We start from the raw sequence: 18,047 nt of genomic DNA on the forward strand, positions 1-18,047 counted from the left end.
TAATACAGCGTCTTGTTAAAAACATAATATGCTTAGAGAGAGCTATAGACAAGACGTCTACTGCTCGGGTCTGTCCTACACGAGCGGTCGCGTGAGTTGCGCGTGCCTACTGTTGACATGGAGCAGTACACTACTATCTGCCGCATCAGATTACCCCCAGCCATTGGATGATACAGAGAGCGTGCCTCGGGATTCCACAACTTATACGATGATGCGTAGAGGTTAGGTGTTGTTTGAAAACTTGTGGAACCAAGTATTGGGTAATCTTAATGTAACGGCATCGCAATGCTAAAACATGCAAATGAACTAAATTGATTTGAAGAACCCATTGTGCTATGGTCACATGCTTGAGTGCGTGTCCGAGGTTCGCACGCCACTGCGCCGACACCTGACCGATAGGCCTGTAGTGGAAGACTTCGGAAACAGACAGCATTGCCCCTTTAATTTTAACAGATACGAGGACATGCGCAGTGTATACCTGAGTGTAATAATAATAAGTTCCCACACCGTGTACGATGGAGTAAAAAATTTGTGATCATCGCGAAAGATGCAAAAGGATTTAAATTATTTGTACCGTGGAAAAATTCAACAACGATGTTAATGGATACATCTTATAAAAAAATTCCGATTACAGGATTTGTCAAGTTTTGTGTCTGTAGGAATGGTTATTGGCGAATCCTTGGAATCTCTATGTGTGATTTTGCTTCGGAATGCTTCTCCAAGCCAGGTATGTTTAATGGTTAGCAGGGAGAGAACCTTCCCACGATCAGATTTTGGTAGGAAAAACTATGATCCTTTCCAGTTTATTTGTTTTTCTGGCAATCTTGGGAATTTCAACTGGTTCTGGCTACTTTGAAATTCAAATTACAACTATCCGGAATCCTAGAGGAGAAGTATTAGACGGAGATTGTTGTGACGGGGAAAGGGATGCTGAAAATAAGTGTGTAGAGCAATGTGATACCTTCTTCCGTGTTTGTCTCAAGGAATATCAAAGTAGGGTAACGGTCGATGGCCACTGTACATTTGGAAATGTTACAAGCCAGGTTTTTGGAGGAAATACCTTTACTTATCCGATGGATAGTAGCCGAACCCGACTAAAACTTCCTTTTGAGTTTTCCTGGACGGTAAGTACGATTTTGTACTCTAGCAATAATATTACTTATTTTAAGTTTAAATTGTTATTAACTTACGTCCTGAAATAAAATGTGATACCGATGATAGGTATAAGGTTTATGTGACTGGAACAATGTCACTTTATAAGAGACCGTAAGAGTGAGTCGTCTGCCTACTGTGATTCAGGGGTCCTCAGAAGAGCAACGTTTGCCATGCGTGGGAGATTTTCTCACGCTCGTCAGTTCAGGTGTATATACAACCGAACTGTTGTCTATTTACCCTATGGGCCGAATATATACGTATTCTTTACAAGTGATCTGCTTGTTTGGCTTTCATTTAAAGATTACCTATGAAAGATAACACGGCGTTGCATGTATCATATCCATAATTCGCAGTACGGAGAAAATCTGTAATAGCGACCAAATACGTCATCATAGAAAAAAAACTTTATATCTGTATGTGTTCATCACCATCAGCTGAGACACTACATAACAATAAGGACACGTTTCATCTGTTATATTATTACATCACAGCCAGGTTTGTTTTGGTGCCTTGTAAAAAGTATAGGAGTGTATGGACTAGTGACTTGTAGATTCTGCCCGACACAGCTATATAGAATGATGATGAGGTACATTTTTGACATACAATACAGATGATGCATTGTATTCTAATGACCTGATAGATATTAAAATCTCATTACTGTGTCAAAAGGTGTGCGTGTGTTACAGTCTGGTAAAAACCAGCGCTCATTCTGAAGGAAGTCTCCTCCCTTCGTATAGTAAAACACGCGCATACGCGTGGATAAATTTCATTGATACATTTGCCAAGAATATGCCAACCTATTTCAAATGTGGCAGAAAAGTCTGTTTACATGCGCCTCTGGCGTGACTAAGACGGCCCAGTACGTTTCAAGGTATTGCCGAAGTTCTGTTAGATGAGCAAGGTGTAATTTAGTGATCAGCATAACGTGCCGTCACAATGAATCGGTAATATATCCCTCACGTGAGGAAATGAGTATGTTGTTGCTAGGCTGTCTAGTGTGGATAATAAACTGACCCATTTGGAGGTTGTCATCTACTCATGATGACAGACGTAGCCCGTAAATATGTCTCGTCATCTACCGTGTAAGTTAAAGCCAGCATTTACTTATAATCGTTTGTATCAAACGGTGTCACGGTGTATCGTTCAGTCGTTTGACATAACGGTCGAGGTGATGATTACAGACATGTGCGAGGCAAATTACAAAGTCATTACCGGCAGGCGACATGCTCGCGATGACGGGCGCCGGAAGTTGGCACGCGTCGTCACTGGTTGACGGAAGTCACAAAATTGGACTGTCAATATGCTTGAATTGCTCTCAAAGAGTTTAACGATTACACATCACGTCGCTACTTTTGTATTCAACAGGAAAATCTACTTAATATATGTTTATGTAACACGTATAGTCGGATAGTGTAAAATCAGTAGAAACGGAAACAGAATAACAGTTGTTTTCCTGGTATACAAAAAGGTACACTTGTTACACTAAACACCAAATGTAATGATATATGTTCTGTACAGTATAGAGAGTGTAATGCTGTGTGTATCAAGGTATAACACGGTGAATATATAATATATATCAACCATGCATTTCGGAAAGCTGTATAAAATAATATATGCAAGGTATTGTGTGCAGACGTAACAAAGCAATAAAGAATGTATGATAGTAACTTGTCATTCTGTAAGATATCTTATTCATTTTCTAAATCGTGTTTTGTATATTAGAAATCGTGTGATGTTTATAAGAAATCGTGTGATATATATTAGAAATTGTGTTATGTATATCAGAATTCGTGGGATTTATATCAATAATTGTATAATGTATAGTAAGAGTTGTTTGGAGTAAATTTGTAATTGTGTAATGTATGTTAGAAATCGTGAGCTGTATATTAGAAATCGTGTGCTATACATTAGAAATCGTGTGCTCTGTATATTAGAAATCGTGTGCTCTGTATATTAGAAATCGTGTGTTTTATATAAGAAATCGTGTGTTGTATATTAGAAATCGTGTGCTGTACATTAGAAATCGTGTACTCTGTATATTAGAAATCGTGTGCTGTATATTAGAAATCGTGTGTTGTATATTAGAAATCGTGTGCTGTGTATCAGAAATCGTGTGTAGTATATTAGAAATCGTGTGCTGTATATTAAACATCGTGTGGTATATATCACAAGTTATCAAGTTGACAGTGTACTCCATACCCACATCCTGTACAGTTATTATAATCTTTATTGAAGAGGATATTCAAAAGTAGATGTAATAAAGTGGATTCTTAAATAACCTGTTCAGTCAAAACCGATGGTGTTTTCCTATTAAAAACAGCATTCATTGTTATTCAACTAGAATATCATTTCACACGACCTAATAGTCTACATCATCGTGCAGGTATATGAGTTTAAATACCGTTTGCTACATGTTTTGCGATGATAATTAAGGACAAATTGACTTGAAAATAGCGACGGAGATCAATTTGAGTTTTGGTGGATCGCGTTCCCACGCTAAGAGTTTTATTCACATTGCTGACGAGGATGTGCCTGCCCTATCTCTATCAACGGTTAGGATACATAGACACGGGTCTCTTTTATCACCACATAATACACGTTATAGAATACACGGTAACATTTACATAATAATACACATTCTATATCACACCATGCCTACTGTATGTTATATAATACACTATCCATTTAATATACAGTGTATTATATAGAGACAATCGGTAAGTAGTACATAATACTGTACAAACAAGATTACACAGTTATATAATTCTAACTACATAATAAAATATTATACACAGTAAATATTATATATGGTAGGTATAATATAATACACAGTATATACTATAGTAAATACAGTAAATACATAATGTAATAAACATCCTAGTATATCAGACTATACACAGTTAACAGTATATGATACACAACATATACTAATATACAAAACGTGTTAACTATTACATAATTCAAGGTAAACGTAAATAAAACAGTGTATTGTATGTCATACACAGTAAATATCATAAAGCACACAGTAAACTTTATAGTAAATATATATATACTACAGAGTATATGATATACAATCAATGTTTTATAATACATTAGCGTAATACACAGTCCTTATTAGATAATACTCTGTGAACGTTATACAATGCAACAGTAATATTACGTAAACACTGTCAATACATAATATACCATGAATTTTATCTCGTACTCTGTAAAATTATAATACAGAAGATATTCAGTTGTAATATATACTATTATTACACGCTAGATAAATACTATATAATACAAAATAAATAATAAAATTCTTAGTAAATAAAATACAAAGCGGATATTACTTAATGTACATAACAGTAAGCTGCGTATTTCACATGATGCACGACTTATTTTCTGTAATACACGGTTCATGCTAGGTCATAAACTGCCCAATTTCTTCTGTTTATCCATTTCAAACTGACGGAGTTTTCTACATCACAACTGTTTTATATGGATATAGACAATAAATTCATGATATAACAATACGTTTGAATAGATGGTGATTATTATATAACATTTCTACACGTCGATAATAAACATGTTGATTGTACGTAAACATGAATAATAAAAAGAAAAAATCTATTCCAAGACAATCTTTTATATAGTCTTAATAACCATTTTGCCAAGTGTAGACATAGTTGAAGATAAAATAATAAATGTTTATAATTATACAAAATTAAAAAAGTTTTATAGAAGACACTAACAGATAATGAGATGAATGTAGATATCTCTACAAACACCCTGTTTAAAGGTAATATAATGAATCTTTTGTAATCTTTGTTTTCTTATATTTTTCGAGAAAAGAAATTTTGCTTGAATTGTAATACCATCGGTAACCAATGTAAGTAGTGTGTTAATGTGGTTCTGTTAAGTTTAAATACACTGCCAGTATATTTTTTTTTGATGAAACATAGATGTTCTGAATGTAAAGAGGTTAAGTACTATTTTGATGGGAAAAAGAGAGAAAAAGCGAAATGTAAAACCTCGCTTACAAGTCATCATCATTATCATAAAATTGTAAAGAATCTGAACCGTTATGAACTGACAACCGCCTTTTGGACTATTATTGTATATTAACATCTTAACAATATGGTTCACTATAAATTTGGTCGGTAGTACCTCTTAGTGATAAAGGATTGCTTTATTATTTCTTATATTACATTACCATGATATTTCACTATTAACTTGATTTTGGAATTTTTCAGTTCTATATATCATTATCATATCATCAGTGCAATTATGAATTCAATATGTTGATGCGAGGTGGGAACTATCGTATGTGTTGTAGATTGAACACAACCGAAACAGCTGTAGTTTGGCACGAGTCGTACTGTAATAGGCGGTATAAAACATTAGCTGATAAAGCACAGATTTAATATTCAAAGTGAGGGTAATGCACAGTCACGTGGTTTTCATTATCATACCAGGAGATCGTACGAGCGAGGGCTTGTAGATGGATATTATCTCCCGATCCCATCTTCTTAGATGTTAGAACATTTGTAATATTATCTTAATTTCCCTCGGAGATTAGCAGATATGATTTCGTTATTATATGCAATAAATTGAATCAATCAATCAGCGAAGATAATGAAAGAAAAAGGGATATGTTGATTGGTAATGAGGCCACCAGACGATAACCACCTAGCATGGGAAACACACCACGTTATCCCGACATCCCGGGACAAGCATACCTAGCTTCACATGAAGTACATATCCGTGAAGTAACCGTTCCGCACGAGCGCGCTGTGCACATAAAATAACTTCAACAACACCACTTTAAACAGTATCACAACTTATATTTGAATACGAAAAAAATATTTGTTATTTTGGTGAGCAGTGTTAACAGTGTCAAAGCAACATAAAAAACAAACGAAAATGAAAAAAAAAATAAATAAACAGACAAGTTAACAAAATTATTGTTGAAACGTAGAACTGATAAAATTAGGGCAAACTATAAAAAAGAAAAAAAAGATTGACGAGAAGACCATTGGAAAATTATAAAGATAATAAGACCAGTATGTCCAAGAAGGGTTGACATCTTCTGCTCCCTCGTGAGATTATGTACATTACCTGTGATACACGAGTGGCATGGTAAGGGACGTGAGATTATGTATATTACCTGTGATACACGAGTGGCAGGGTAAGGGACGTGAGATTATGTATATTACCTGTGATACACGAGTGGCAGGGTAAGGGATGTGAGATTATGTATATTACCTGTGATACACGAGTGGCAGGTTAAGGGATGTGAGATTATGTATATTACCTGTGATACACGATTGGCAGGGTAAGGGGCGTGAGATTATGTATATTACCTGTGATACACGAATGGCAGGTTAAGGGATGTGAGATTATGTATATTACCTGTGATACACGAGTGGCAGGGTAAGGGACGTGAGATTATGTATATTACCTGTGATACACGAGTGGCAGGGTAAGGGACGTGAGATTATGTATATTACCTGTGATACACGATTGGCAGGGTAAGGGGCGTGAGATTATGTATATTACCTGTGATACACGAATGGCAGGTTAAGGGATGTGAGATTATGTATATTACCTGTGATACACGAGTGGCAGGGTAAGGGACGTGAGATTATGTATATTACCTGTGATACACGAGTGGCAGGGTAAGGGACGTGAGATTATGTATATTACCTGTGATACACGAGTGGCATGGTAAGGGACGTGAGATTATGTATATTACCTGTGATACACGAGTGGCAGGTTAAGGGACATGAGATTATGCATATTACCTGTGATACACGAGTGGCATGGTAAGGGACGTGAGATTATGTATATTACCTGTGATACACGAGTGGCAGGGTAAGGGACGTGAGATTATGTATATTACCTGTGATACACGAGTGGCAGGGTAAGGGACGTGAGATTATGTATATTACCTGTGATACACGAGTGGCATGGTAAGGGACGTGAGATTATGTATATTACCTGTGATACACGAGTGGCAGATTAAGGGATGTGAGATTATGTATATTACCTGTGATACACGAGTGGCAGGGTAAGGGACGTGAGATTATGTATATTACCTGTGATCCACAAGTGGCCAGGTATGAGATGCGGGATTATATGCTACCTGTGATCCACAAGTGGCCAGGTATGAGATGCGGGATTATATGCTACCTGTGATCCACGAGTGGCCGGGTATGAGATGTTTGGGCCGTGTGAAATCTATCGGATTACAGGCGCTTCCCAGGCCCGCGATCACCCCTCGTCTTAACTGTGCTGTTGACAATGACCCGGTACTCTACACCTGCAATTAAAGTGAACAACATTGAGGCTGTATGATCATGTTGACATAGATATACAGGTGTAATACTGCCGACTTTAAACACTCTAACATCTCAACTATCCTATAGCAAGTAATGTCGATTATGTATTCAAGTATCCTGACACGTTATAAGGTGCGCTTAATCTTAGTAACCTGAACACTTGGTAACAATAGCAGTGAAGAGAGTGAAGACACACAATAACACTGTATGTATAGCATTAAGATATAATTAAAGATATCAAGGTCGGTTCAGACGCTATGACAACTGTGAGAAAGTTAGTATCGCAAAGGACCGTGACCATGCTGTCTACCTTAACAGACGGGGGCACGTGACCAACAAACACTGGCAGTGGGGAGGCGTGAGATAGTACCAACCACGAAACCCCGGCACCATACATCGACAGAAGGCCTATACTGTTACCAACTAACTTAACTGATTGCCCTTTGAAGCAATCGGATGACATTGAACCTAATGGCTATATGATAACAATCCATTGAAATGAAAGGTTCTATTCTCCAAAATAATTGGTCTTAATTGCTGGAGAACTCAATATATGCAATATTCAATAGCAAATGCTTCAATAGATATTATGATGTACATTTTGTGTGTAAGGGTGTTACTTCTAACTTCATGGCACGAGACGCTGGAAGTCCACGCGCAGTATACAGGAAGTACACTGTAGAGTCTCAGTAACATGCACAGATATGGGACATTCAAACGCAATCTGGAGACGGATGAGAGAGTGCATGGGAAAGTGCGTTTATAATGTGAAAGGCCGCCACGGTGAGTGAATCCGGACTGATACGTGTGTAACACTACAATAACACAAATGTGTATACATACACAAGGGTGCACGTGATTGCTGCCAATGCATCATGTTAATTTGAAAACTATCTGCGGTAAAGTACTTAAAACGTCGTATGCCTTTTCTGACATGTTATTAAAGTACTGTAGTCTGTTTTACCAGGTACTTGTGGGATCATAGCGTGTCCTTCACCGGGTACTTGTGGGATCATAGCGTGTCCTTCACTAGGTACTTGTGGGATCACAGCGTGTCCTTCACCAGGTACTTGTAGTGACCACACCCTGTCTCTCACCAGGTACTTGTAGTGACCACACCCTGTCTAACATTAGGTACTTTAAAGACTTAAGCTTGTCTCCCGCTAGGTTCTTCTGATGACCACATCTTGTCTCTCGCCAGGTACTTGTTGGGACCATAGTGCCCCTACGACCTACTTTTGGGGCTCTCGCATACATGTTTGTGTTACGTCGTACCTTGAAGCAACACTGGACGACGTCACAATGTCATGTCTTATCATCATAATTGTTTCTTTATTTCTGTTCGTTGCTGACGTTACCTTTGAATGTTCGTATCTAGAAGTTTACGGTAATGACGTTTTCAAGCTTACGAAAAACTGCCAAGTCCAGTCATTAAACCAAATCTATAGTGTATAGTGACGATATATAACAGGTATTATTGATGTTTGATAATTATTTAAAATAAAACAGTCAGGTATGGAGAGAAATCTGATCGTTCAAAGCATGAAGTCCGCAACAAAAGTTCCACTTCGACCTTTACTTACAACGTATTCAACAGTGACAGCTTACCATCAGCTGTATGTAAAAGCGTGATGATTTCAATTATCAGTTTTTGAGTTTTCTATTTCTGGGCATTCACATTCCTGCCCCTAAAACTAAAGGCGCTAAAGTGTTTCAGTTGATTGATTATTGGTTTGCGTGATATAGCGAGTTATGTGATAGCTGTCGACTGCAGGCTACCGTATTTTATGATCGCCATCATCCTTGTGATAATTGGAGTTTCGACTCTTGTCATACTGAGTGAAAAAAATATTTTACGACACCATATTCCGGGCTTCATAGTTATTGCATGTGACTAGACCAAATAATACAATAGTAATATTATGCGGTCCATCTCGTACAGCTACTAATATATTTTACTGTGCAAACAGTGCGTCATTTCAACGTAGGGCAAATACTATCAATGGCACGATCTGGTGTAGTTATGGAACATCTGAAGATTTACGCGTGCTGTGATGGCATTACGTAAGAGTTGAGAGACGATGAGTATCACATACCTTTATAGTGAACATCTAATATCGCCTCTCCAATGGTACACACATCCCAGAATCCTGGTATATATTGTTTACTAGACGAGACATCCTAACACATTGAAATGGAAACAAGCATTCACAAACCCAACGTATTACCCGGTAACATCTTTACACTGTCAATGTCATACCAAGCATACCGTCTACAATGCATGGAAACATGCGTCAAAATCGTTAAACCGAACACCTCAGGACGAACATGCAACTGCGCGAGAAAAACGCGTTTTCCTTTTTATCACAATATACATTCTTTACAGAAAAGGAGTACTGACCGAACGGCGTCATCAAATCTTTGTTTTTGCAAAATGCTCCTATTCTGTAACAAACGAAAATAGAGGTTTGTAGGAATCAATGAAAAAAAATCATGAACGATTCGTTTAAGTAGGTAAGTGAGCAATTAATGAGTTCGTGTAACGAGCTTTGTGAGAACATTAATTAGTTTCTGTATCGAGCTTTGTGAGAACATTAATTTGTTTCTGTATCGAACTTTGTGAGAAAATTAAAATGAAAAAAAATCAAATGGTTCATGTAACTTGTTTTTTAAGTGAAAACATTTAGTGAGAATATGCTTTACGTGTGTATAATGCTATTACGGGTTATTCTAGTCGGTCACTGCATTCTGATCTTGTAAAATATTTCCATTACTCTAGTGTTGTTTTCATTCAGTAATTCAAAAGAGTTTATTCATATACATATTATTAAATTGGGATTTGAAAACAAACTTTAAGCATCATATATCTTGATTTTATGATAAAATTGTGAGCGGTGAAATTGAATATCCTTAACAATGTGACGATGTTAATTAGTTGGTATAAGAACTGACCGGAACTCTGTTAATCAGCTTCCTGTAGTTAAAGATGGAACCATCAATATAGATCGGTACAACAGGAAAGTATATACCAAACAGTTTCAGTCTGATGCTTACCGAATGTTTACTGACAATCAAGAAACACTCCACATCGGCTCAGATCGATATACGTCACAATGTCGGCATATCAAACATAAAAAAGTGAATTACAGTATCATTGTTGACGGGAAGGTGGAAACCATTTATTACGCGTCCTGTGTAAAGTTGACAATGGATGTGTAAATAGAAGACATCCAATTCACATTCATATAACATATATCTTGTCTAAAGAAGATCCATGGATATTACACTTTTTTATTTGATAGATAGGATCTGAGGAATGTGTGGAGATAGACTCACTAACACTACCGCATAGTAAAGATGCATTGACCGTGTTAAAGAATACGGGTGTGTCTACTTCCAGCATCCAGACTGTCGTTTGTCAGTATAGAACAACAAACAGATAAAATCAGTTGTTTACTCTATCGTTTATACAAACATCTCTATTTATTCTTTATTTCCTTTGCCTTTCATTTGAAACTGACATGACAAATATGTCTACATAAAGAGTAAAACATTCGCTGGTCGCGTGTAGAATGGTTGGACTGAACACTTTATTTTTAAAAACAAATGATGTAGGTCGTCCATTGTATCACAAATAAATCGATCAATCTTCAAAATATTTCTCCACGATATATCAATATCGTATTGATTAATAATTAACAGGTGACCAAACACTTGCTGGTCTAAGTAATCTGATCATTATTCGTCCAATATCTCAGGTACGTTGTACATATATACGTGACGAAATTAACAATTTTTTTCATAATTACTTAATTACTATTGCTAATAATTGATTTTAATTCAAATGAACAAGGCAATTACGCTCTGATGTTAAGTAAAAACCTGATATTTCACATTTATATTGTAAAATGATCGTTTCCATGTACTTAATATTGTTAAGAATAGTTTTATTACAGAAATCCATTCTATAAGGTAACAAGTGATTCTAAATAAAAAAACAAACCAGACAAAACATTAGTTTGATTTTATTTTGGTCATAACTATAATTTTTTTGTTGTTGAAGAATTCGGTATTATTAAAGCACTATTATCGTCATAAATCTGTGAGAAGAACGTTATAGACTATACTAAGTGGAAATAATCAATAATAATAACAATAATTCATAAAAAAAGCAAAAACAAAAGAAAAGAAAAGTAAAATATGAAATTAAGATATACAAAAGTAAAGATAATGATAAAGATATGATGCTACACAGTACACCAGTAACCCTGATGTTTGCGCGTCACACACATTTTCCTTTATTTCCAGAAATCAGTGATTTCAGTAGGATGTATGGAATTTTTTAAAACACTTACGGTCCCTATAACTAATGTATAGGACAGCTAAGGAGGAAGTGGAACTTAATTATACGGCAATCTAACCAGGAAATGACAGTGTCATAGACTAACTCTTAGTGTCCACTGTACCGACAAGGGAGACTTCGGAAGGCCTTTACCGTGATGGTGAGAATTAACACCACAAAGAAGGTATTTAAACTGTTGTAAAACGAAACATCTTTATCAAGACGTCCGTAGATCTAAAGGTCACCTGTCCGACCATGTGGATTTCCCACGGATACTCCAGCTTCCTCCCACAATAAGACTTCTCGTGAGCTTACATCCGGGAATAAGACAAGTGATTGATATAAGTTGGAAATGTTGTTCCATAATTGTTTTAAATAAATAAAATGTAATAAATGGCATGTTCACCAGCCTTAGCGGGAATGTCTGCTCGTCGTCTTGATTCTGCTCCTCCTAGTCGGAACCACTCGGTAAGATTTGCATGTCCATCCTGCTCTCCATTGGCAGCAACATTTGTCATGCAATGATCCGTTTCAATCAATACAACCAATGGGCTGTCTCAAGTTTTTAATTATTCACAATAATCGCGATCTTAATGAATACATCACCCTTCTCTTGTTTCTACGCCATGTCGTTAAAATGCATAGAGCTCTTTTTGTTATGAGCCGAGGTGTCTAGTAGTGATGAATATTAGAGGAATCGGTAATAAAATGTTGGGTAATTTCATAAACCAATGGCGATTTAGTTCCGATTTATCCGTTTCTTTCGTGTGCTGGCTACCCGTTAGCTGTCAGAATCAATATCACTTAGGAGCAGTTTCTCAAGAATTGCTCGTCAATATCATCATAAAAATATGATTTATTCTATATTCCGTATGGCGGTGTGTGCATTTTGACGCGTATCATTAGAGTGTGTTGTTGGCCAACGAGTTCTAGTCCATTCTTTCAAGTTTTTGACAGAACGAAACAACTGTTGGTACCACGGACTGATCATATTTCTGTCTATTGGTCTACAATTATACATTATTTGTTAGCATTAGGACTAGTCACTGGTCTAGTCAGTGTGACTAGAGTAAAGGTATTAGCCTCTACTTAACGCCGAAACTTAGGACGTTATAGCAAACTGACGAAGAACACAAGTTTACCACACGAAGAATACAAGTTTCCCACACGAAGAACACAAGTTTTCCCTACTTTTTGGGATGTTACCAGTGCTTTTCAAATTCCAAAATTAAGGGAGATGGTTTTTCCAACACCGACCTTATTTGCGTTGTAAGTCGTTATAGAGGCAAAAAGTGACGAAAGAACAAAATCAGCGACCGTAGTAGGGGATAGTACACTTTACGTGTGTAAATCCTGGTTATATTTAGCTTTATAGTATAAATAGAAATTAAACTGTTGCTTTACAAGATGGTGTTTTGAGATCGACATCAAAGCATTGCTTGGCGTCTTGAACTAGGCCGTTTATCAAAGACGGCTAGTTTTGTGATTAACACATGACAGGTAATCTAGTCATGGGTACGGGGGGCATCCGTACGCCCCTCCATGGTTTATCCAAACACCCAAATATACTCGCTGACTCCTTATCCATAATTAATTAGAGGGTGATGCTAGAGTTATAATGTTTCAGGGTGTATTCGGTTCATACATGACTTGTCTGTGATGGTTTGTCACGGGTATTTACGATCATTTTCCCACGTACGTAGTCACTCTACAAACACATACTGAACACTAACAGGTTGCAATAATTTCTAGGGGAGACATAAACGTGGCAGTTACCTATTTTTGTACAAACATTCTTATATATCAATATAAAGCATCCCAGTTTGACAATGTTTTAAGATGATAATTATCTTATAATTATAGATGATGCAATTAAACCTTCTAGAAATAGATTATTTGGAAGATTTGCTTACAATTTAAATGATTTCGCCGTTTTGATATATTATCTCCTCAAAAATGGCGGGTAACAGAACGTGATATTCACGTGACTCGTAACATGTAATCATGTGATGTGTAAAGAATCAAAATGGCAGACGACACTATCGCGTCCACCATAGATTTAGGCGACGCCAATGCATGTAACCCAAAGCCTTGTGAGTTTATTTTGATGCTCAAATAATGCATACAATCGTAAAGATGATACGATAAAAAAACCTCCATATATGCATATTTAACTGCCACCTTTCAGTGAGGTCCTTATGGTTTGTGACTTCATCGTCCTATGAAGACGACGGACACATCATGGGGTCACTCAGAGGTGTGTTTATAGTGTTATCATATTGAAATGTCATATCCCGAGGACAGTAGCACGTGCCCCGTACTGTCATAGTATACTGATCTAGATGCATGTGATTTTCATTTGGTAGAGAAATTCTTGTAGGATGTTATAGGAAATCATGTCACTGGTTTAATGAACGATCACGGAAAACACTTCTTTTCCGTGTTTCTTTATGTAACTATCAACTGTTGACGACGTTGTTAGCTTATATTTGTTTATAAACAGTCACAAAATTAAAAATATGTTTCTTTGCAATTTAATGTTTTATATCATTATCTGTCTATTGGCAGATAGTAAAAGTATTTTACCTTGAAAGCATTTCATATTCAGAGAATAACACAAGCAGGCATAAAGCTAGGAGGCATTCTTTTATCTGTTTTTTTTTGTCTATTTTTTGTGAAGTCTGTGACATCTTATTGTACGAAACGTGTATTTCAAGTTTAAAATGCCCTGCCTTAACAACTGCTATTAATTGTGAGGTGTCCCTTGTTTTATAATTGGTTATCTAACATGACAAAACAGATTTACTTTTCTTATAAACATGTAGAAAACATCACCTGGAAAGCTATAGTCATAGAAAATGTAAGGCATTACATGGCCCCAGTATTGAAATGCCTATACCATTTTGCAAACAATAGGTTTCTACAAACTAATTGCTTCGTAATTATATAGAATCATTTTACTCAAGACTTACTCTACCATGAACCCTAATAATCATTTGTAACTGGAGATCTGAGGGTGTTTAGTTGGTGACAATATATTTCTGCTCTAATTGGTTGTTTTTTGTGTAACTGATTGATGGATGAATTTTAATTTGCTGTTAAAATTACCTCCAACAATTGTTTAGCAGATAATCATATGATCCCAGTATGTTTTAGTCATAAATACCGGTAATTTAACATCAGTGACAGCAAGCCAATCAATACTGTTTGTGGATTAGATCTTCAAAGATGATTTACAATTTTGTCAGAAACAAATTGATTTTAAGTCCAAGAATTAAAGTGGTTTGTCTGAGTGTCCCGACTGCTGACTGGTAGGGCACATGTTTGTCTCATCACTTGGCCACCCAGATACAAGCCTGATCAAGGATAACCTGTGTACTCCATATGACTTTGGAAGAACATGTACTTAATTACATAAGGAGAAATGTAATTGAGTATTGTATGCAGCTGTTTTTGTTGGTGTTTACTGCTAGGTTTGCATTGATAAGTTATTAAGTGCAGAACACTCAGGAGTAGATTATCTGCCTTAGTTACAACTTTTCTCCACCAGACTGTATTCGTTGAAACTAAGACTGGTCAGGGCTGCCATCTTGGTCAAAATTTTGACCATAAAGATGCTGATTGGTCAATTCAGAAAACAAATTATTGGTTGGGTTTTAGGTTTGGAGTTCCCTCTTGTTTACAATAGTAACCTCTGTCAAATGAAAAGTTTGAAAGAATTACCATGGTAGTGAGAAATTGCCATGGTAAATATATTGAAAGTCATGAAAACAGTTTATTTCAATTTCAACAGTTGATTCCTTATGTAAAACTGTTTCAAAAAACTGTTTTCATGGTTGATGAGATGTTGATTGAAATAATGGACATGTCAAGCATCTGCTTGAAACAATTGCATTTGATTTGAACCGTAAATATATTTAAGAAACTGTAAGTGGAAATGTTCCTATGACCATACTAGTAATGTTGTGTATTATTGTACAAATGTATATTTGACTACATTGGCATGATTGTTGAATAGAGACATTAAAGTTTTTTCTGTGAAAAAATCCAAATATTGCCATCTTGGAAAGGAAAATCTCATGTTAAACATAAATATCAGCAAGTCAAAATGACACGATTGATAGCCCTGACCTGTCTTTGTCTTACTGAAAGGAAGTCTAGCAGAAAGTAGAAAACTATAGCAGGCAATCAAGTGGTAGAGACACATGATGTAGAGGTAGTGGTAGAGACACATGGTGTAGAGGTATTGGTAGAGACACATGGTGTAGAGATAGTGGTAGAGACACATGGTGTAGAGGTAGTGGTAGAGACACAGGGGATAGAGGTAGTGATAGAGACACATGGGGTAAAGGTAGTGGTAGAGACACATGGGATAGAGGTATGGGTAGAGACACATTGGGAAAAGGTAGTGGTAGAAACACAAGGTGTAGAGGTAGTTGTAGAGACAAATAGTGTAGAGGTTGTGGTAGAGACACATGGTGTAGAGGTAGTGGTAGAGACACATGGTGTAGAAGTAGTGGTAGAGACACATGGTGTAGAGGTAGTGGTAGAGACACATGGTGTAGAGGGAGTAGTAGAGACACATGCTGTAGAGATAGTGGTAGAGACACATGATGTAGAGGTAGTGGTAGAGACACATGGGATAGAGGTAGTGATAGAGACACATGGGGTAAAGGTAGTGGTAGAGACACATGGGATAGAGGTATGGGTAGAGACACATGGGGTAAAGGTAGTGGTAGAAACACAAGGTGTAGAGGTAGTTGTAGAGACAAATAGTGTAGAGGTTGTGGTAGAGACACATGGTGTAGAGGTAGTGGTAGAGACACATGGTGTAGAGGTAGTGGTAGAGACACATGGTGTAGAGGTAGTGGTAGAGACACATGGTGTAGAGGTAGTGGTAGAGACACAGGGGATAGAGGTAGCGGTAGAGACACATGGGATAGAGGTAGTGATAGAGACACATTGGTGTAGAGGGAGTGGTAGACACATGGGATAGAGGTAGAGGTAGAGACACATGGTGTAGAGGTAGTGGTAGAGACACATGGGATAGAGGTAGTGGGAGACACATGGGATAGAGGTAGTGGTAGGGACACATGGTGTAGAGGTATTGGTAGAGACATGGGATAGAGGTAGTGGTAGAGACACAAGGTGTAGAGGTAGTGATAGAGACATGGGATAGAGGAAGTGGTAGACACATGGTGTAGAGGTAGTGGTAGAGACACATTGGTGTAGAGGTAGTGGTAGACACATGGGATAGAGGTAGAGGTAGAGACACATGGTGTAGAGGTAGTGGTAGAGACACATGGGATAGAGGAAGTGGTAGACATATGGGATAGAGGTAGTGGTAGAGACACATGGTGTAGAGGGAGTGGTAGAGACACATGGTGTAGAGGTAGTGGTAGAGACACATGGTGTAGAGGTAGTGGTAGAGACACATGGTGTAGAGGTAGTGGTAGAGACACAGGGGATAGAGGTAGTGGTAGACACATGGTGTAGAGGTAGTGGTATAGACACATTGGGATAGAGGTAGTGGTAGAGACACTTTGGGAAAAGGTAGTGGTAGAAACACAATGGATAAGGGATAGGGGAATAAGCCATATTGTAACTAGAGGGTTGTTTGGAGTGGACACAAGATTTTTGTTAAACTGAGTTATTCAGTCTGGAAGTTTCTTGGCAATACATGACAAGTTTGTATGATTTTGTGGTATTATTAATAAATGTGTAGGGGTGGAGAACTTAAGATGTTGGCACTCAGATGTTATATTAGCGAGGATGTATCCATATTGTTTTATAAACCATCATCAGGATATGAATTTGGCCAAACTTTGGGGATATGTATATTTTGTCAGTGTTGAGAGAAGGTAGGGGTTATACAGTACACCCTCATTCTGGCATGCAATCCGCATGTATGCTATGTAAAAAGTGTAGCATGTGCATGTCACACACATGTGTAGATTATATATAACACAGGTCAACTTACATGATCGTCTTTTTGGGGTAATGATGCTGATCCATTGTTAACAAGATGGAGTCCAAATGTATGTTTCATTTTTGTGTTCCATCAGCTATTGTGCTCCAGCTGTGAAGTGGATGAAAAATATGTGACTGGACTAGAATGTTAAGAAAATGACGCTTCTCAGAAAATCATACTCATAATTAAATATCGTTGATTATATGATACACTCTTATTCATTCTGAATTCCTCCAAAGTTATCAAAATGTATGTG

The 18,047-nt window shown here is 37.1% G+C and overlaps 1 protein-coding gene across 1 annotated transcript in view; it reads left to right on the top strand.

The window, feature by feature from the left end:
• Nucleotides 1–289: 289 nt before the first annotated feature.
• The window catches only part of LOC132558932 (protein jagged-1b-like), a 114,066-nt gene continuing 96,308 nt past the window's right edge, over nucleotides 290–18,047 (top strand). The window contains exon 1 of the mRNA XM_060223551.1: nucleotides 290–1,124. Coding sequence (XP_060079534.1) covers nucleotides 789–1,124 — 336 coding nt within the window. The 5' untranslated portion in view covers nucleotides 290–788. The remainder of the gene's footprint in view (nucleotides 1,125–18,047) is intronic.

This window comes from Ylistrum balloti, unplaced genomic scaffold, assembly GCF_031769215.1.
Source record: "Ylistrum balloti isolate Yb309-2 unplaced genomic scaffold, AGI_CSIRO_Ybal_v1 Utg370840, whole genome shotgun sequence".
NCBI lineage: Eukaryota > Metazoa > Mollusca > Bivalvia > Pectinida > Pectinidae > Ylistrum > Ylistrum balloti.